This window comes from Xiphias gladius, chromosome 24 (assembly GCF_016859285.1).
Source record: "Xiphias gladius isolate SHS-SW01 ecotype Sanya breed wild chromosome 24, ASM1685928v1, whole genome shotgun sequence".
In the NCBI taxonomy this organism is placed as follows: domain Eukaryota; kingdom Metazoa; phylum Chordata; class Actinopteri; order Istiophoriformes; family Xiphiidae; genus Xiphias; species Xiphias gladius.
This window is the reverse complement of record NC_053423.1, coordinates 4,578,982-4,601,290: the sequence shown is the minus strand read 5'-3', so window position 1 is coordinate 4,601,290 and position 22,309 is coordinate 4,578,982. Positions and strand designations below refer to the sequence as shown.

The following is a 22,309-nucleotide window of genomic DNA, read 5'->3' as shown; positions in this document are numbered from 1 at the left end:
CTTAAAATAATAAAATTTCAATTTCACACACAGTCCTGCCAGGCTGTGGGTCTTTAATATAAGTATTCTTTTGCTGTAAAGGCTGATTATTATAAGCCAAAGTCTAATAATTTGACTCAGAACATTGAAAGAAAATGATTTAATTTCAAGATGAAATAACTTATGAATGGTAACACTTTACCTTAACCCCCTATTAAGCATTTATAAGCAGCATATAAACACTTATTAAACGTTTAATAACAAACTATAATGTGGTTTAAGCAGATAGAATATATTTCAATGTATTTGTCAATAATTATTCCTTTTCCTATGAACTAAATGATGTATAATGACTGATTGATAATAACACAGCTGTAACCATATATACTGACAATTATGAGAAGCACACACAAACAAATCCTTACAGTGAGTAAAAAAGCACCCGTTTATTTGCATGTACCTATTATAGACATTCTTCACAAGAGACATATTGGTTTGTTAAAGCACAGGGCTAATTGATAAAAACAACTGCATTCCACCTAGGTGAGCTAGTTCCAGCATCCTGGTATTATACTGTACATGCTGAGTCACTGTAATAACTTACTGGGACACATGGTGGAACTGAGCCACCGTTAACGAAATTTCTGTTTCTCCTGTACTTCCCCTGCTATAAATATCTGGCGTCTATTTATAGACAGGCGGCTTTGAAAGTATTTAGAAATGCGATGAGAACTCCTGCAAACGTGTTGAAGTTGAATGTTCATTCTTGACTCCGTAATCAGTGGTTTCGACAAACAGTTCTTGACTCAAGGTCAAGTCGGTGGATGTTTGCTCAGCCGTCACGGAGAGTGAAGAAGTATTTATAGATAACTAAATCAATCCTTCATTAATAAACTGCTTACATATAATAAATGAATACAGCAAACAAATATGATGAAATGTCATATATAAATGACATAAATATGATCCCAACTGTATTAATTTGTCGGTCATTCATTCTTTGTTTATAGACAGGAGGAGATATAGCTGACGACAAATACATTAATAAATACTTAAAAAAGCATTTATATCTGCTTACAAGTAAGTATTTATCCATTATGAATATACTGCCTCTAAGTGCCAAATGACTTAAAACAGCAGGCAGAAGTCTGTCATGCAGACTAACTAGTTTTCAGAATACTTTTATGGATCACTCAGAAGTGGCAGAGGGTTATAAGAGGTCATGGTGCGCTCTTTCCTTTTTTATTTTTTTTATTTTATTTTTTTTTCAGTGGCGTTGGGCATGCAGATGAGGCCAGAGGCGGCAGAAGAAGAAACGATAGAAACAAACAGAGGGTTTGCATGTGCCACACAGATGATATGAGGATGATGAAGTAGAAGAAGAGAGACCCCCCCCCCCAAGAAAGTGAGGTCATGGCACAATTGTCTCAAATGGCCCTGTACTGTCACACAAACAATATCTCAGTGTGTACCATGCTTTGACCTTTGTAAAGAGATATCCAGCCGCCTGCCGCATCAGCTTTCTGCTACCCACACACACGTCACTATGCATGTAGTGCAAGTCCACAGACACACACACACACACACACACACTATCTCTTACCACTGACAAACACAAACATCATGGATTTGACCACGGCCTGGCCACCCACACGGTCCAAACTGTTGCAGTATGTCATGCAAACGCCCTCAGGTATTCCCTCCCCTTATCAGCTATACGATGGATTATACCACGCAAATCCACAGGCATGTAGAAGCATGAGGGACTAACACGGTTTGTGCATCTGATAACAGGGACACCAGAGGGAAGGATGGAGGGATTAGGGTGAAGTTGGAATGAGACTTACGAAACTCAGACAAAGACACGGTCAAAGCAAGGGACAATCTGACATCTGAAATCTAAATGTATTTATTTGATCAAGCACTACCAGAAACTTACATTTTAAAATTGTGAAAATACATGTAGATGTTTTCCACTACCTCTGCTAGTACATCAGAGGTAGAGGGAAATCGTGGAGGAGAAGTCAGGTCATTCATGTATTCTCTCTGAAAGTCAAAGGCAAAGTTCCCCTGACATTAAAATGGGTCATTTTTCAAGCATATAAACGAATGTATGAATTTCACACACTCTTTACCATGAATGGTTGGAAGACCGACTGAGGAAGAAGCCAGACCAAGAGGCCACACATAGTGCCAGGAAGGAGTACAATTCTTTAGGTCATTGACGAACTTTGAGCAAAGTATGGAAAATCTTGCAAATGTTGAGGAATTTTACATCAGCGCACCAGCGCGAACACAGAAGATAGAAGGAAACACCTAGCGAAACAGGAAAAAACACTGCTGAAACATGCATATTTGTGTGTTTGTGTTTGGTCATAGTTTACAGGGGTTAAGGGGTAGGGGAAATGCCAAAGGGATGTCACAATGCAGAGAGACGGGCATTCGACCAATGATTCGTTACAGTGAAGAAAAAAAAACTCATCTAGCGCAAATATTTGTTCATTGGTGCAGACTGGAGGAATGGGCTCAATCTAAAGGTCCCCCCCCTCATTTCCCCTTCCCTCTTGTCCCTTTTCCCCCGCTGCTTTCTCCAGACAAGGCAGTTGCAGTCAAAAAAAAATGTGCCCTTATCTATTTCCCACTTCTGGCTGCTGCAGAGGGCGACAGAGGAATGTGAGATGGCGCGATGACAAACAAATAGCAGAGCCATGATTGCAAAATCCTTAGAAATTCCTCCTAAATGAGGTTGAAGAAATGGGCTGTGACAGAGACACTTTCAGGACAGCGTTAAAAAAAGTTAATTATGTGTTGTCAAAGGCTATTTATGCAACTGGAAATCCAGAAACCGTGGCATGAAACAGCAAAACCTACGCTCTGACGTTAGCTGCATAGCACGTCCAGCTAACGTCACCAGCTCCTTAATAAACCACTCCAAATACATAAAACATCAAAGGTAGCGCCCTCAGGCTTTGTGAATGCTGTGTCTTGTGGGCTAGCCTGCTATTTAGGTTTCCCTGTTCCTTCCAGTCTGCACAGGACATTATGTGAATGCAGCATAAAGAGGACAGTGCTTCGCAAACTGTCAGTTAACTTCAACACAGTTTTTATGAGATCATCGGGACTCATGCATCTTGGCTTTGTTTTGACTCATTACCATCGTCGGGAGTGTGACGCCACAGCCGAGAAAAAAAAACACCTCCGTGTCGTCTGTGTTTCCTTCTAGGGACAAATAAATGCATAGAAGACAGGAAGCAAATTTCGCAACAGTCGGTGGAGTTGTAAGTAAACAGAAGAGCATTGAACAGTGACTCAAACTCATACAGACACCACCCTGATATGAATAAGGTAAAGAATGTGAGCAAAACCCCCCGATGAGAAGATGCATTTTTTGAGAGCAGCGTCACCGCCAGCAGGACATACACAGACCAAAACTCTTCAACTAACTACAGTGAGACAGTTTCAGTCTGTGTATTTGGTATGGGTGATGGGGGTGTGTGCCGCACCTGTCTGCAACCAACAGTCATCTGCAGCTTCTGCCTTATGGCCAGTACCAATGAGTGCAGAGAATTTGAGACCAGGAAAAGGAGTCTGACGCCTAATCGAACAAAATGGTGTCACGCTTTCAGGAACAGGCTATGTAGAAAACTCTACCCTACACAAAGCGTACACTGGGGCCAAACGCCTGGACCGACAAGCGTTACTACAAAGAGATGCTTCTGCAGTAAAAAGGAATTGGGGTGTTATTGAGAGTGATGGGATACTCAGTCAGATCTTCCCTGAGCCACCATTAATCTGTTTTAGAAGATGTCCTACTCTACAGGATAAACTGGTGCTCCTACGGGCTTACTCAACGGAACCACTGCACAAATGTAATACAGACCAAGATATTTATGGCTTTTTACATCTCAGAGTGAGTTCACCATTAATCACTTCGTTAACTGCAAAACCTTGTTTGTCATCTATCAGCTAGAATGTCCCAGTCACAAAGTTTTTTTTACATTGGAAGAACAGGGGCAGGCTAGCAGAGCACAAATATGCCAATCGCATGGGGAATGTTAACTACCCAATGGTTAGACACTACCTGGACTTCCCTAACAGTAACGTATCTACATTACAAGCGTTTGGCACAGACCACACCCCATCTTCCATACAAAAAGGTGACAGCCAGAGGAAATTTAACCAATTTGGTGGAACCATAGGAATTCTAAATTCAAGGTTCACATACTAGCTTTTTCTGAGGCTTTCGACCACATCCAACAGGCTTCTTCAGCAATTGGGACTCACTCGGGTGTCAGGGGTTACAAACTCCCCTCATATGTGACCACCAGTTAGAACGTGACTGAAGTTCTGTACTTATTGCAGGTCACATGACGACAAATGAGCAAGTTCCATTTGCTGAGGAAGGCCATGTGGCGTGGTCAAAAGCTCTCGAGAAAGCATGCGCACCTGGACCTCATTGAAACAAAAAAAATGTAAAAATTAATAACTTTATCTTACCGGGAGGTACAGAGGTCACAGAAAAACTGAACACAGAGGACAAAATCCTTAACAAATAAATAATGAAACAAAAGCTTGTCTATACAGATCACAGATAAAACAAATTTAAAAAGCTAAAACCTGAGACGACTGAATGCTTTTTACTGCCTTTATCTTTTCTCAGCAGGACTGACTTTGAATCAATAAGTGCTGCTTAAATATATGGTCGCCCTCACACAAGAGGAAAGCAATACATTTTATTTCACAATGATTCATATGCAGTCCTTTCATTTATTTCCATATCTGCGGACCACCTGAGGCTTAACTTGCTTGGGACGGCCAAAGTAACAGACATCTAGCAGTGAGCAGCAGTGAGCTCCGGTTTTAAAGAAATGAAGGAAAAACAGTCCATGTAATGTCAGAAAACAGTGAAGAGGGAGCAGAGATCAAGGTGACGTCTTTGCGCGTCTTGCTTTGTTCGACTGACAGGCTAAAAACCCAAAGACATTCCTATTGTAGTCACTAAAAACATGGACAAGCAGTAAATCCTCGCACTGGAGAAGCTGGAGTTAGAGAGTGGCTGGCGTTTTTCATTAAAAGTGACTGAAACCATGGATCTATTCAAATCAAATCAATATAGTTGCTGATAAATTTTCTGTCAATAGACAATAGATTCATCTACTAGTCATATCAGCTCCATATAGACACTTCTCTTGTAATTATCCTTGTAAGGATAATAAAAAAGAATTATAACTGTAGAAGTAAAATGATAAGTCTGTCGTAGAAGATACAGTCCGTCTCCAAATAGCCCTACTGTAAGAGCTTTACTATGCCCTTGAACTTCAGTTAACTCACATCACATTCAAATGGAATCCATTTAAAAATAGGACATTTAAAAATGAAAGTATTTAAGGGGGTTTCAAGGATCTTCTCTCTGAGATGTATCTAAATTACAGTTACAGAATAAAATGTCCTCTTTGAGCCTGTGTACTCACAGTTCATTGCCATAATTATCAGTATAACGATGACAAGGCCAAATACGGGCAAGCTGGGTGTGCTTGCAAATTCTGGTCTTTCATCTTGCTAGTTTTGCCAACATGAAATCGAAGTCAGGAATATTTCTTGTTGCCTATCAGATGCTATGGTGACTGCTGGGTCAGTCTGGTCTGTTGGGTTTTTCTTAAATGACAGAAAGCCTTTGTTCACCGATGTTTGAACAAACACCCCTGCAATTTTTTCCATCATGAAATTATTGCGTGGTTCGCACCTCCTCCTCTAGAGAACCTTATCAGAGCACTCCTCCTTCGGAAAAACATCATATCTGGTTACCGTTTTGGTTTAGTTCTATTAACAACAATGTGGAGGATACACAACACTAGGGAGTCTGTATTTAGTGTTCTTGTTATTTCTGTTACTTTGGACACCCTGACATCCATCGACTTCAATACTTCCACCACCTTCTGGGAAAGTCGTGTGTAGACTGCTGCTAAAAAAAGAGGATACACAGCAATAGCTAACAACAAATAAATCATGGCGCCAAATATAAAACATCATCTTTCTGTGGTTTCTATTACAATAGACTTAAAATGCACAATAAACCTCTCCCTTCCCCCGCCGACATCTCTTGGATAATTCAGTACAGGAGAAGGTTTCAGTGTGAGTGCCAATACCTTCAATGTGTGAAGTCATCCTTTTTCAGTCCTCTGGCAGCACGAACCAGCATGGACTTTTAAGAGGCTTTCTCCTGCCACCCAGTGGTTACATGGGTCATTTTCAGTTCTGGGGAACAAAGATGAGCTGCCTTGATGACGGCACAGCAGACGACAGGAGGATCAAATGTCAGTAATAACGTGTACAAAAAAAAAAAAAAAAACCCAAGAATAAATACAATGGAATACAACAAAATCAAAGCATGAAATGGGATTTAAGTGAGAAGATTGTTTTCGGGATTGGAGACAATATGTCAACATTCAGCACGACCTTGCCACAGCCACAGGGTGGTGCCACATTCGTCAACACAGTGTCTGCAGCTTTCAGGAAAATAAGATGTGGCTTATCTGAATGATTTACCTGGAACTGAATTTTAAAGAATAGCAGAAAGAAATAAAGAAACCTGACGGCCTTGACATTATGAAAGAAAGCAAAGGACAATAATTTAAAAAAAAAAGACATGAGAAAAATACGGCTCAGTATATTAAGAAAATACAACTATTTGCCCTGTCGTTGCAGAGGACATGCACTGAAAAGTCCGCTGTTCTGTAATATGCTGAAAATGATTTTAAAAGACCACATAGGGCTACTGCATGTTTAAGCTCTTTATAAGGTCAGTAGTGCGGCCAAAAAAAAGAAAAGAAAAGAAAAGAAAGAAATAAAAACAGAAAAACTCAACTGCACATCCCTTTCCAAAATCAACATGGTCACACTCTGAATAATCCTCAGAACACGTTGTGAAAGGTTTTCATTTGGACTATTTCTTGAGTAGACAGTAGTTCCAATGTGTTGTTTGGATTCCTCAAAGTGACCAGTCTGTGTCACCGAGCAAGTTCAACTTGTTCAACACAGGCTTTTGCAATTTAACTATGAGCTCGGGCACGTGGAAGAGGCCGGGCTTCAAACACCGAGTCATTTGCAACAGCCGCAAAGCCGGAACACGATGAAATGATTGACTCACTTGGGAGAGTCATTCGTTGCAGCAGTAAAAAATAATGATTCGGTAATTTAAAGGTGACAAACACTAAGCACAGCACTAGAATGTGAAGAGCAGCGACAGGAATAGCTGAAAATTATACTGCAACTGCTGCACTTATTGGGTCATTCAAATCTAAGGTCAGATCTTTTTCAATCGTATCTGCACAGGATTTCAGTCAAACATTTGATTTTAAATACACTGAATTTAAATGTTGTTGAATCAGTGATCAGTGCTTGATGTCTCTGGTCTGTGTTTCAACATCATGAAATAAGCCACAATTCACCTCGTCTGCTCACATTAGCTCCGAGTCGCATTATGAAACAGATGAATCCTGGTTGAGTTTGTTAGGCTAATTCAAGACGGACTTTTCACTGCATTGGTGGTTACCATGGCAACTGAGCTCCCTGTTAACCCGAGCTACCTTTGTGAGACTGAAAAGCCAGGGTCAGGCCCGAAGGTAGCTGGCCGGCCCACTAATCCTGCTTTGTGAGACAGGGATGTTGTTCCTTGAAAGACACACTGCTGTTTCTCAGTGCTCTGAGCAGCCTTAAGTGAAATCCCACTCACCTCCATAGTATTTTGTTGGAGACTTAAACATCACAAAACATGTGCAAATAAGACCAAAACTCCATCCATGGCTGGAAACAACTATGGGTAAGTGAAAAAATGTGGGTAATTTGGGTGACCTGACCCTTTTACTACAAATCATATGTATGTCATATCATACATTTGCTCTCTTGATGATTTTCTTGAACATAATGTAGGGCTTCTCGCGTTTAAAAGTGGCTTTCCTACCTTCCAGACAGCCACTGACTTACACTCATGTCCTTACATTTTGAAAATGCATCCGTCACTGTAACTGACTCAAAAACCACACGTGCACCACAGTTTTAATATAAATCTGTAAAAATGAGAAGTTTAATGGTAAACATGAAAATGACAGTGATTGTATCATTTATAAAAGCAACAACACAAAAATACATGTATCTGTTTATGAAAAAAACTGTACCGTAGCTACCATGTACGTGAAACAGGTTTCCTCTGGATAACAAACCATTTGTCAGTGCACTCCAAACGTCTTGATCCGAAACTTCTTCTCTCAATGATCTTAGAAAAGGAGCTGATCGGAACTCTGCTTCTTCAAACACAAGCGAGGACAAGAACAACAACAAAAAACTGACAAATAATAATTAGAAGAATCACAGCCTTTAAGAATGACATTTCAATCCACAATCCTGACGTAAAATTGCACTTCAAAATACTGGTCGGGGTGAATAAATATTTGTAGTACCTTTCTATATCCATTTGGGTAATACAGTACATTAACACAGCAATAGTATATTAGAGCTGTCAAAGGGGTTAATAGGGGAACTGATTAAAACTTTGTCTATTTTCATTCCAGCTGTTTTTGCATATAGTACAGAATTTGCATAATAGCACATAAATAAATAAACACGGATGACATCAAACAAGAGGGTAAAAAAAGAATTTACAAAACATACTGCATATCTAACATAGTGTCTATATATATTATTCATATAATTACATAATAGCGTCATTCAAAAGCGGTGCTCAAGTGCTGTTGCCTTTTGTCCTCGGAGTCGAAACCAGTGGTGGTGTAGGATTCTCACACACAGACTCTGGTTTTCAGTCTTTTGCACTGTCCCTTCAGACTCTCCCTCCTATCAGAGTTGTGTCTGGGAGGAAGGAGTCTTTTTTTGGCCTTGGGGGGCTTCGGGGTAAACGCATCTCTCTGTGACGTGTGCGTCTGTTCTCAGCTCCGGATGCCTCGCCTCTGTCCTGGGACTCGGCGGTTGTTGGACGCTGAAGCCTCCTTGACTCTTTGTCTGTAACAGAGAGTCCAAATGGTTGCTTCCGGACATTTCCCCTAATGCCTCGGGGTCCGCCGGGCTGGCCCGGCTGCTGGGTGACGTCTCTTTGAGCGGGACGTGCCGCTGCGGCAGAGAAAACCTTCCCTTCAAAGCGTCGCTGGGTCTCCGGGATGTCCCTGCACCTGTGGGGTTAGCTGTGGCTGCTGCAGGGCTGCTCACCAGGCTGTAAAGAGGGAGGGGGGACCTTGGCTGAATCATGTGAATCCCCCCAATGGGAATCAGGAGGCTCGGGGCCCTGCTCGGCTGCTGGGAGTGCAGAGGGAGGTGACTCAGGAGGTTGTGGGCTCCCCGAAGCCGCGTGGGAAGTGGGGTGATGTTGGTCAGACCAACCTCCTCCACAGACTACGACAAAAACAGGAGGAAATGAAACTTGAATGGTTCTGCGGGGGAAATTAGGTCAGTACAGCAGTAACTTGAGGAGGATACAGTAGAGACAGAATGCCAGTGAGGCAGATTTAAATGATTAACAACTGTTAATGTTATACATCAATAGCAATGACTCAATGATCACTTGGCCTTGGAACGGACAAAACAACTTATAAAAGCTGAGCTCTGGGGAGGTGTTATGAGTTACTAAGCAGTAAAAGACAGGTTTATCTCTGGAGGTTAAAAAGCCTCAGTCTTTCGCAACAAAGCACATACTGGATATTACAAGAAGACTTTTTAATGTCTGTGTGTCCAAATCTGAATACAGGTCCAGGCACTTCATTTATTACTAAATTCCCTTTTAAAGTGAGACTGTGTGGCCACTCTGGCAATAAGTAGTGATTACAGGAAGATGGCAAATTTGAATTTCCCTTCATTTCCTCTGATTCTCGAGTCAGTTGTTGTAAAGAGCATCTCAACACCCCTTGAAAAATCTTGTTTTCGCCAACCGCCTACGGTTTAATGCACGGGTGTACTCCAGGACCCCGTGACATCATACTGGGTGTGGTTACAGGTGCAACAAAGCACACTTTTGACAACATCCAACCCCAGCAGTGATGCTGTCTGTGGTCAGAGGTGAACAGACCAGAGAGCGACTGCTGTTAAGTTACTCTTTAAAGACATCATTATGAGGCAAACTGCCTGAGAGCAAGTGGAATGGGACCACAGACAGGAAACAACAAACACGTCTCCTGGTGAAGTACTGTGGTTGAATCCAAATGTCTGGACTCTCCAGCACTTGCAGACTTAGTGAAGTAATAAGCACATTCCCGGGAAGTCCGCAAGGGCAGAGGGCTGTCCAAATCAAAAATTCATCAAGTCCACATGGAGCCATAAGTGCACTTTCTGTGGACTTCCAGAGAGTCGGGCTACAAACTTCAACAGATTTTTCTTGGAACAACTCGACAGCACCAACTTTGGGAAAAAAAACGGGACCACCTGCGATGTGAGGATCCTCAGTTAAGGATTTGATGTAGGAGTTAATGGCTAAATAATTAATTAAAGTTTTACTGAGAATACCAACTTTTTAAAATGATTTCATGTATCTTGTATCGACGACTTATGACCAATGTCAGTACTGTTAAGAACCACTCAAAAAACACATGGGAACTTTAATTCGCAGCCCTGGAAACAGTTGAGGAAGTCCTGTTTAATAGTGCATTTTATATCCTTGTAACCCAGTGCCCCTTCAGGCTTGGCGTGAAATTAAAATTTCCTCATGCATTAATATGCATAAACTGTAACTGCATCCTGTTTTAAATGACAAAAAATGAATGAATATTGTCATAGTTTTTACAGAATCTTGTCTTTGTCTCAATTTTACATAAATGAAAATGAATTGAAAACACTTTTTTGTACTTCATTTATAAATATAGTAAACATGTCACTTTGTGTTTAGTTGTTTTTCATTTAGTGTTAAAATCATTCCAATGGGACATGTCAGAAGACAACGGTAGTCTAGAAAAGAGTCATAAAGTCAGCAATAGCTATCTAGAGTTAATTGATCAAGGGGGAGTTTTAGTGCTTATGAATTCAAGTTTAAAGTTTGGAAACAACGACTGTGTTATTTCCTCTTTCAAAAGTTACATAGTCTCACTTTACAGGTAACACAAATTACAATGCCAACATGTCTTTAACATTTTAAAGCAGTAATGAATTAATTTGTGCCTTAGTGCCTGAAGTTTTGACCAACATTAATATTTAGAGTTTAAAACATCTTTTTCAATATAAATTCATAACATTGTTTGATAAAAATCCCTTACGTTTGGTTATTAAAGATACGGTAACAGTATCTTACTTAAGAGTACAGTTGACATTACTATATTATAATGGTTTGCAAAATAATATTGAAACATAATCAAATACTAAAATTAGTAAAAATAGGTGCATTAAGAAAATCCACATGAGAAAGGACATAGAGAAAGTCAAATGTTGTACTTTTCTCATTCACAGTAACAGGTTTACAGAAGGTCATACATGTACGCATCAAATATTTAGACAATAAAAATGACTCCCTTTTTCCTAATACACCCAGTTTACAGATGCAGCGAATGTGAAGAGAAATGTCTATGTGTGCAGATGTGAAAAACAGCCCTGTAGACAGTGTGAATCAGTATCTCCACCTATGAGACCTACGTACATTAGAGTGAAGAGGAAGAGGTGCGGTCACACCATAACATAACCACAAGTTTGGAGTAGACATGTTTTGTTTTTTTTGTTTTTGTTTTTTTTAAATTCGGTTCAACTGAGATGTTGTTTTTGTCATCAACATGTGGTTCCCATCTTTGGTATTTAACGATCGGCCTGCTTCTCATTTTATCAGTGGCTGCCCAGGCAAAACATGTTGTGTCTATTTGGGAGCTCTCCTACATTATTTTAAGGCTGGGAGCTGTAAGCTCGGTTTGAGTGATATAAAACAAGAGAGTTGCCTTTCCTTCCTTTTCCAATAAATGTGCAAGTCTAAAATAACCTCATATGTACCAGCCTATCTATATTAGTTCTACATGTTGACTTACTGGGATTTAACTGAGCCACACAAGATTAGCTTTGTAAGCCAAATGCTGCTTTATTTAAAACTGTAGGCTAAACTAACAGGGATGGATCAAGTCACATGTGAGTGAAGACTGCGGTTTGAACAAAAGCCACTTTTTGACCAATGTTAATTATACACACACCATAAACACAGCAAATCCAGACTATTATACACACAAACAGAAATAACCCAAAAGAACAATGGCTATTATTCGTAGAATATTAATCAAAATGCTGTAAACAGACGTTATGTAACCATGTTCTTTGAAGCAAAAGCTGAAGTGACTCACCAGTCTTGCTGTAGACGGTCGGTCCCTTGGGTCAAGAGAGGTTTGACACTGAGCAGAGGTGTCTGCCAGGGAGCCCGGAAGCCCAGAGGAGTCTGATCCATGGGATTGCACTATTTTAGGAGAAAGAAGTCTAACGGGGGAGACTGGTCTCAGTGGGGAGGTGGGGACATGACAAGGGGATGGGGAGACGGAGGAAGGAGGAGCAGGAGACTGCTGAGGCCTGGGCGACGGGCTACGTGGTGGAGACGGCTCCCTTTGTGGAGTAAAGGACTGAGTACTAGGAGAATGGGAGCCTCTGGAGGATAACGCTGCTGAAGCGTCGAGGCGTCTGCGGGCAAACAGGGCCCTCCTGGTCCTGGCCGAGTTCTTCTGGGTAGAATCCTTGGAGGTGTGAGTGAGTGATCGGCTGGGTTCAGGCTCCAGCGGCAGGCCTCCTGAATTAGGTTTCTCACTATCAGAGGAGGCAGCATGAGAGCTTTCAGCCACCTTGGACCAGTTGTCTTCACATCTACCTTTCTTGTCCTTTGAACTGTCATCCTCATCATGTCCAACTCTCCCCAGATCAGAGAACTGGTGATCTTTTTGTTTATCTGGGTGAACTGATTGGTCTTCAAAGACTCCTAGAACAGGAAAAATCCACTTTTGAACACATTTTGCTTTCCCTCCACTTTTCTTTCTCTAGCAACCAACTCAATTCTTTAGTTAAAACAATTCAATATCAAGTGTACTAAGCTGATATTGGCCACATACAACTGAAACTCTCCTAATTTGGGCAATTTTTTTCTACCCTTTGAAGCATAAAATTCTATAGAAACACTCCAAATTTCATTTTGTGTTATTGAAATCTTAAATATCCTCACTGCACCAATGTGTACAATTGTCCAGAAAATAAAATCAAAATGTACAGGCATTAGTGAGCTGTGTTGTGACCAGTTATTGCAGGCTGAGTAAATTTTTTCCCTGGGTGTAACTTATGTGAGCCTCTCCCATGTTTTCTCGTATCAGACCCTCTCCCACATGTCTTACATCTTATAACTTGTACGCCCTAGATCTTGATATGCTGCTAACCAATGTTTGCATTTTACTTCAAATAAATGTAAAATGTTGAAATTCAAGTCTTCAAACAGGAAAATTCTTGCGTTTCAAGTTACAGCAGTGGGTTTAACTGTGAGTGGTCACCAATAACTAATGGGTAAGTAACCTATTAATAAATAAAGCCAATAATTGAATGCACTGTATCTGCTTTATCAAAGGCAATAAATAAAACTTTCTAATGGTTTCCCCATTTTATCATTTTCCATAACAGTCCAAACATTTGCAGCAAACTGAATTTGAAATCTACTCTTAATATTTTTTATCATAAAGAGGGAGAAAAAAAAGGTCTTTGGTGATACATCAGAAATGCTCCCTAAAATCCTGGGTTTATAACCGTGACCGTCATCTGACAAAATCATCATACAAATAAGTTAAAGACAATGGCTTTGCTGTGATTTCGGCTATATTTACTTGTAAAATGATCACTCTGAGAGAAAGTTAGATGCTCATTCACGTCTGTGAGGAGGTGTGCCTGCGGAGGGATAGCCCAACATCCCACTCACGGGGCAATACTGGCGACTTTCTTCTACTGAAAGTTGCTAAGGTTTGTCCAAAAAGCTGCTAGATTTGTCACTAGGTGCTTTTGTGAAGAACAGTCACTAAAGGGGTCTGAAAAGTCGGTAAATCAAGCGTCAAAAGCGCTAAGTTGGCAACACTGCCTGTAAATGCTCCCCTGATGACGCAAAAGAAACTGTTTGCGTCCATTCATCTTGAAAGAGAGACTGCCAATGGTATAACTTCAGCACTCTGTCACGCGGCATTCGGCTGACCAATGGTGTAACTTTATCACTCACTCACTCACTCACTCAGTCAGTCTCTCAGTCACGGATATTCGTGTTTTAAAACAATAACTTCTCAGGCAGTGTCATAAAGATAAACAACATAGCATACCTTCATCTTTGTCATCTGGGCAACAACAGGTTTCTTTTCCATGTGGCTTAGATGTCAGGTGTTGGGTGAGGTTCCCTGTAAATACAAAGGAGAAACTAAGAAACTGACAGAACAGAAGGATCACAATCCTGTTTTGGTATTTTTCATTTTCTATCTTACCTTTAGCTTTGAAAGCAACGTTACAGTGACTGCAGTTACACGGAAGGGATTCTGTGGAGCCGTCGGTGCCCTTTTGCAGCACACTGGTATTCTTAAGGTGAAATGAACAATCCTCACATTGGCACTTCCCTCCACCTCCTCCATGCACAATGCCATACTTCTCATTTGATCTGTAGATTAAAGAGAGCAAGAGGTTTCAGTTTGGTCCACAGAGCATTTCCCTTTCAGTTGTCTATTGATGCTGCTCCTCTCAAGATGATAGTGACAATCAATATGAGTGTAACTGGAGCTGACAGACAGGCAGCAGGCACTTCAGCACCTGTAAGCAGCTTTTTAGTGCCGGTATTTATCCAGTGTAAGTACGCTATCTGTTTGGCTTTTACTACACAGTGATCTCACACTAAGGCAGCTGGGCCTGGGCTCCCAGCCTCCATGTATACTGAGGGTCTCTCAGCGAGGCACCCACTTCAGCTTTAACAGACCTGCTTTCATAAGCCAAAACCAGACCCCCCCCACTGCCTTATAACCCCATCACAGCTCACACCACCACTGAGTCCAAACAAGGGGGAGCCTACGATGTGGCCCAAGGTTCGGGGTTTGCTGCAGCCAGCCAATAAAAACAGCTCAGAGAGGGAGGGAAACCCTGGCCCAGACCAGCTGCTGCTCCAAATAAGCATGAAAAAAAAACACATTAAATGAAAACACATTCCTACGATAAACAATCGTTCTGATTATAATCGGCTGTTTTTTCTTCTATTTCCACTACAGGCTTCATGGCTGGATAAACGCTGCAGGTATCATAAACGGTGGCTTTTACAGTCTCAAAAAAAAAACTTAATGAAAGAGAAACACTTTGCCACTATGCCTGTACACTACACTCCAACACTATAAAGCTACCATATTCATTGCTCTTCTTGCAATACCCATTCACATCCAATATGTGAGTGTACATGCCCTTGCCTTCCCCCATGCCAACAATAAAAATGTTCAACTACCTTTCTGCCTCAGTTTTGTCTTTTTGTGGCTCAGACAGACTGCACAGACGGAGAAGGGGAAAGCGTGCAGGCGTGAGTATGACTCACTCTTTTAGGGAGGCTGTGATGAGTGTCAACATGAGTCACAACAGGGATTTGTTCACAGACTCCCAAACCAAAAAGAGACACACAGATGGCACCTCTCTGCACACCCCTGCATCGCTTTGCTGCAGTGTTTATTTCTGATGGGTATCAAAAGTACTGAGCATGTCTAGTTTAACCTCACTACAAATTAATTTGAGAAGATGTGTGTGTGCTTCAATTGATAGAAATAAATAACAGAACTGTATCTAAACAAATTCAAACCGATTCAATAAAATACAAAAGAATATTTGTTCAAATAGCAATTAAGGGGTAATACACAGCAAGGCATCTTGAAATACAAGGCTGGGACAAAAAAACAAACAAACAAATAAACAAAAAAAAATGCATTTCCCTCACTGAGTCTATTATTTTCTATATCAGGAAACCTCAGGGTGTGTTATTGTACTAATGTTATGGCCACTTGCCAAAGTGTAGATTGGATCTCTGTTTGAGGTGTCAAGCAGTGTTCATTTAGTTAAATTTTTAGAAATAATAAAAGCGGGATCCAGGAGTTTGAGTTTACTACATAGAACCACCTACAGTAGCCTAATAAGCCCAATGGCCTAATAAACATCTAGTACGCCTGACAGGCTTAATTCAGGGCTAGAAATATCATACATTGTTCTCCCTCCAATTTTATCATTGTATCTAGAGATGCAGTGATTAGTTGTTTAATCAATCGATCGATCAATCGGCAGAAAATTGGACGCCAGCTATTTTAATAAGCGATTAATCGTTCAGGTAATTTTTCAAACAGAAATGGCAAACATTTGATAGTTCCAGATTCTCAAATGTGAAAATTTGCTGCTTCTTCCTCGTCATACATTATGGTCAATTTGAGGAAATTGTGATTGAAAGTTTTCACTGTCTTCTGCTGTTTTATATCCTGAGCAAAATCATTGGTTAATCCAGTTGGGAGAGCAATAGTATTCCTCGACCCCAGTATTTTTCTTTATATACAATTTGTCTATTTATCTGCCCAATCCAATTCCATTTGGCAGGCTTCCTTTAATGACTAATGCTATATGCAAATCTGTCTATATGTAGATGCTCCACTCATTTCATTGGTATCAGTGTGGGAGAATGAAATGGGCTGTCGCTCCGTGTGAATGGCTGTGATGGTTTGTATAAATGAATCTTTGCATGAGCAGAGGAAGCTAAGTAGTTTCCTGGCTTCAGCCCCACAACAGACGGGCTCTGTTGGTGCAGACAGCCAACCCCCTAGCCTCTCCAACATGGTGGACAGACAACAGTTTCCATACTTTGTGACGCAAGCCTTCAACGCTGTAAGTAATAATTACATCAAAATTAATAAAGACAACAGTCACCAGTAAAACTAATGTTATCAGCTAATTTCTTCTTACATAGCTGAGCTGTTAGAAGGCCATACTCACCCCTCCTCAGAGATCCAAACTTCATGAGGTTGTTTCTTTCTGGAGCACAACTGGACTTCCTCCTCCTCTTTCTTCTTCTGTTCCTCCTTCACCTCCTCTCTGTTTGATTGGTTGTCATCTGCTGATGGCTGTCCCTTCCTTGGTCCCTCGTGGTCTCTGCAGTACGACTGGCTGTTGTAGACCTACACTCGAGAGAGACATGGGCAAATTCACCAATTCTGCTCCAGCATGCCCAGGGAGACAAAAATTGGGAATTCTGATTGAACATTGTGTTTTATAGCATCTTTATTTTCTATTTGAAATTCTTCTTTTCGTGTCAAGATTGATCGTTTTTTATACTCGTCTCACTGACAAATTTAGTTCTGTCAAAGTTAGCAAAAAGCAAAAGGCTATTCTAACCTAACAAGAATGTATACAATGCCAGGGAAACCTGTGAATCAAATTAAACACAATAACAGTGTGGGCATGTCATGTATCCTCTCTCAGCCCACTGTGTCCCACATTTTTATTGGTCTAATAATACATTATAATATAGATTAACAGACAATTATAATCAGTGGTTAGTGCTGTAATTACCTCAGTGGAGCAATGTCTCTTGTTGTCCTCTTGCTCCATTGACTCAATTGTCCTTACTGACATGGGGGATATAGTGTAGATGGAGGGACTGAGCCTCTGCTTACACTGCAGTAGCGAGAGAGCCATCTTGCTAGAGAGGCCAGGTGGGTTAGGGTTATAGCTGCTAGTGGACCATGATGAATACACTGAGGGCTTCTGTTCATCAAGAGTAGAAGGGTTTGGTTTAATGTAATTCAAATAGCACCAGCTATTACAGGTGCTGGACAGCAGACTGGGGAATGACGGTCCAACATGTGTTATGGGAGAACAAACACCTGGTATACATGATTTATTCTCCTGTTTGAGTTCCTGATTGCATGGGTCCACCGATGCCTTGTCAACACATCCAACATCTCTTTCTTCTTCTTTTACTCGTTTCTGCTGCTGTTGTGACTCAGGGGGGAGCTCTATACTGTTTGAAGGGGAAAGCATACGCTTGTTGCCCCCTGAGCCTGATAATCTCAGGCCATCATCTGACCACAACTGAAAATCTGGAGTTACGTTCCTGTGGTCTCTGTATTCAGCTTTTGGAATACTTATGTTGGGTGAAAAAGCATCCTGGGGCCTAGGGGAGGTGGACTGAGACAACGTGGTGTATATGGCACATGCTGGGGTGAGGGTGTCTGTTTGGAGACGCACTGCTACTGAAGGAGATGTGACTGGCCTCAGTAATTCCACACTGGAAATTATGTGAGGGACACAGTGATGGATGTGGGAGTGACTTACTCGAATTTCTGAATATTCATCATGTTGTAAGGGAATCTCTAGCTTCAGCCCTGTAGACATGGTGAGGTAGCGAGCTCTGGCTGCACCTGATGGTCCAGGTGTAGGATAGGGCTGTGGTGCTTGAGGAGGGGGCTTTCCTGTATTGATGTGTGAGGCCTTTTCTTTTACAGGATCTACAGATGGACCATGAAAAAGTGAGGGTTCTGTGCTGCCTTTTAACTGAATATTTTGACTAAGTTTCCACTGAGAGAAGATCTCTTTGCATTGTGATCTAACTGGATTACGCAAGACTGTGTCACCTGATAAAGGAGAAGTAGGGGACCTACTGAAGCAAACAGAGGTTGAGCTGGCTTGAAAAGATGTGCAAGTCGTGACATTTTCAGGACTATGGCTCGGTATGGTACACTGGTCCTCCTCCTCCTCATCTGGATCTCTGACAGCAGTGTGTCTCATAAGGAGACATTTTCTTCTTTCCCTCCAGCCAACTGCAGAGCGCTCAGGGGACAGACAACTGTAGTCAAAAGACTTACTGCGAGTCTCAGCCATTAGGACACTTGGTTGAGGGTCATGAGGTGCCTGCTCAGATGCTGAGCGCCTCATTTCTCTGTGCTGATGCACTCCAGGCACCGTTAGCATGTGAGGAGCTCTTGATCTCCTCAGTGGTGATGATGTTGCTATTTCCATGTCTGGTCTATTAGACTCCTCAAAAGATGTGGAACGACTGGATGCATAGGATGCACTACTGTCCTGACTAGGGCTATGGGGTAGAGATATTGAGTCAAAACTTGATTCCCCTGAGGACTGAGCAGCCTCAGCTAGACGTAAGCGCTTCTTCTTTGGAGGAAGTTTTTCAATAGGGAGCTGGGCCAGAGAGGGGCTTCTCTGTGGCCACTGAAATTCATCAGGTTTCTCTGAATGTTTTGCTATGGAGGTTGGGTCCATTGAGGTCTCTGTGCTCATGTTGGAATCCTCTGTCACAAGTATTTCTGGAACATTGTGTTGGCGGACCAGCTTTCGGGTTGCTAGTTTTGTCGACTGTTGGGGTTGTTTCAGAGGCACCAGTTGATATTCTTCATGTGGTGGAGAGTTTTTTGTTGCCTCTGCGCCTTGACTTTCATTGCACAAAGATTCTTGTTTTTCAAATGAACTAGTATGTTGAATTACTGAACAGGTTTGCAGTGTGGGTCTTCTGGGGCCCTCATGAGCTACACTGCTTTCATCTTTACACTGCCCTGACAAGATGGCAGGAGAAAGTAATGAAGGAGAAGAGGGGTCATCAAATTCAAAACTATCCTCTTTCCTCCTTTTGCGCACCGCTGAGGCTCCTGCTCTGACTGCATGGTTAATTAGATCTGAGAACTCCATTTGACTAATCACCACCTCATTTCTAGGATGATGTGCTAAGCACAGGCTTTGCTTGTGTTTCTTATAACCTTCCCAATCTTTGCATCCAGTGCCACAGGCCTCACACTCATATGGCTGGGGTTGACTTTGCTTGTGGTCAGGCACAGTGGTCACCCTGTCAGGGTAAAATGAATGAGAACCCTCATGTTCCTCTTTTGTAAGTTCGGCACCAAGTGGGATTTCAATAGCTGGCTGCCGTCTTAGCATCCCATAACGACGGGATGCCTGGATTCCAGAAGGCTGTTGTTCATCAAAGGACTGACTTAGGCGAAATTTACTGGGGCAACCACTGGAGGCGTCAAATGAACTAGCTGCAGATGGCATTGAGTGACTTCTCACCAGAGGGGAGGTGGATGTTTGGCCAGCTGGCTGTTCCACATTTAGCGACTGATGATGAAATTTTTCACATGGAACCCCCATGGTGATGGAGCCACTGTTTTTATAGCCCAGATCTCCAACTTTAGGGCTATGAATAAGAGGATCTTTCATAGATGAACTCTTTTGAGACTCTGAACTATTCTTTCTGGAGAGTGAGAATCTCCTGGGTTTTACACTGTCAATTTTACTAGTGTCCACCACTGCCTCATTGATGGTGATAAGTTTGGTAATGTGGTCAATGACTTGCTTCTTGGGCACTGTGAATGGGATGCTTTTGTCTTTCTGACCAGATGGCTGCTGGTTATGATGACGAGACATCCTCTGTAGGTGTCCGAGACGTCCATATTTGCCAAGGATGATCTCTGCATAGCTTTTGGCACTTGTGTTTGGAGGACTGTCCTGTGACTGTTCAGTACTTTCAGAGCGAGAGAAATAGCCAGATTCTGTACTGCCTTTACTACCTAAAATTAGAGATGAGTTTTTTTCATCAGATGAATCTTGAGGGCCATGCTTCCCTCTACTTAGACGCAGGGCCAATCTCTTTTTCACTGCATAGGAGTCATCATTACTGTCTGTGCAATCTTTGGCCCTGTCTGTTTCATGATTCTTGATTGAGGCTACACTTTCTGTATGAGAACAGGCTGATGATAGCTGTCTGGTTTCATCCTCTGACTCAGTGACTTGCTCCTCTAAAGATCTTGGCTCCCCAAATGCCAGACCTGCCTTCACCCTGTGGGTATGTGATTTGCGGTGTTTATATAGGTTACTCTTGGTCTTAAAAGAGAAGCCACATGGGGCACAGGGATAGGGTCTTTCACCTGTGTGAGAGCGAATATGTTTCTGTAGGACACTAGGTTTTGCACATGCACGGCCACAGTAAGTGCAGACATATTTTCCTGGTCTCTGAGGCTTACGCTCTCGTTTCTGTTTTGGGGTGCCCTCTGTGGTTTCTGGTTTAGATTGGGTTGGGCCCTCTGCTGAGGAAGGTGGGATTCCTGGTGACAAACTAGAAACTGTGGTTGCTTTTGTTGCTGTGGTTGCTTCATGTTTGTGTTCCAACACTGTATCTGAGGCAGTGCTCTGCCGCTGGTGCCTGAGACGCTTACGTTCAGGATGCTGTCTTCTAGACTGTTTGGTTTGCTGTAGTGTGCCATGGGGCTTTGGGGAGCCAAGTTGCTGTTTCTGACGGGGCTGGGAGGGAGATTTAGGCTGCAGGCCTCGGTGAGGAGACTCTGGTTGGCAATGTTCTTGATCTCCGGACTGCTCCCCAGTCGTCAGGCGACTATGCAAGGTCTCCATAAAATGGAAGGACAGCCTCAGGTAGACACGTTGGATGCGTCTGCCTGTGCCAGGCTATAGAGTTCAAGCCAAATCATTAACTGGGTAATCAGATTAACATGTGTGAATTCTGTCAGATTATATCCACTTTAGTTGATGGTCGAGCCTCATATCGTTCACTTTTCTTACTAAAACTTTATTTTTTGACCGCAGATTGATACCATCAAATGTAGAATGGTGGCAATAAACAATGCAGCTGTGATATGTCAGGTGCTGTGGAGGAGATCCTCTGCCATGCTGACCTACAGTATCCCATCATGAAGCAGTCAGCCAAGCACACAGTCTGATGTTCAGTTGACTCAGTTCAATATCTGATTCTTCTGTCTTCTCAACATGAAGATCTGTGAGGACAAACAACTCATTATATAGAATACTGCATACTGTACAATTCAGTTTTGAGACACAGATAACCCTCTGACCACCGTCTTCCTAATATGGATATTTATGTTTCATGTCTTACGTAATCACTGTATGTGTCATAACATTCCGCTTTCACTTTCCCCGGGCTGCTGAATACTTTTAAATTAGAATGGTTTATGTAATATTTTTTGTATAAAAATATATAAGCATGCAGCAAGTAAAAAAGATGATTTTTCTAACATTCCCTAAGAGAGGAAATGTGTCCAAAGACTGTGACAGGAATATTTCAATAACAGCATAATCTGTAATTGTCATGGTCTTCAATTTTTTCTAATCAAGCATGTATTACTTATTTCAAAGCCGTGGACCACAATGTCTTTCTGTTGGACAGCAACACATTACATATTACACCCACTCCCATAAAATGAGTCACATCTACCTGCTCAAATACACACACACAAAAAAAAGATGCCCAATAAAGAGTTTATCATTTTCAGATGGAAATACAAGATCCTCCTGGTTGAGGAGGGAGTTACATCATTCCCAG

The 22,309-nt window shown here is 41.8% G+C and overlaps 1 protein-coding gene across 3 annotated transcripts in view; it reads right to left on the bottom strand.

Annotated features, from left to right (window-relative positions):
• Positions 1-8,063: 8,063 nt before the first annotated feature.
• hivep3a (HIVEP zinc finger 3a) overlaps positions 8,064-22,309 on the bottom strand; it is a 37,992-nt gene continuing 23,746 nt past the window's right edge. For 2 of the 3 annotated variants that reach the window (XM_040122709.1, XM_040122708.1), the window contains exons 2-7: positions 17,518-21,743; positions 16,942-17,123; positions 14,430-14,599; positions 14,271-14,345; positions 12,285-12,904; positions 8,064-9,378 (exon numbers count right to left, since the gene is read on the bottom strand). In XM_040122709.1, coding sequence (XP_039978643.1) covers positions 8,830-9,378; positions 12,285-12,904; positions 14,271-14,345; positions 14,430-14,599; positions 16,942-17,123; positions 17,518-21,363 — 5,442 coding nt within the window. In that variant the 5' untranslated portion in view covers positions 21,364-21,743 and the 3' untranslated portion in view covers positions 8,064-8,829. The remainder of the gene's footprint in view (positions 9,379-12,284; positions 12,905-14,270; positions 14,346-14,429; positions 14,600-16,941; positions 17,124-17,517; positions 21,744-22,309) is intronic. The other variant, XM_040122710.1, reaches the window with a different exon arrangement.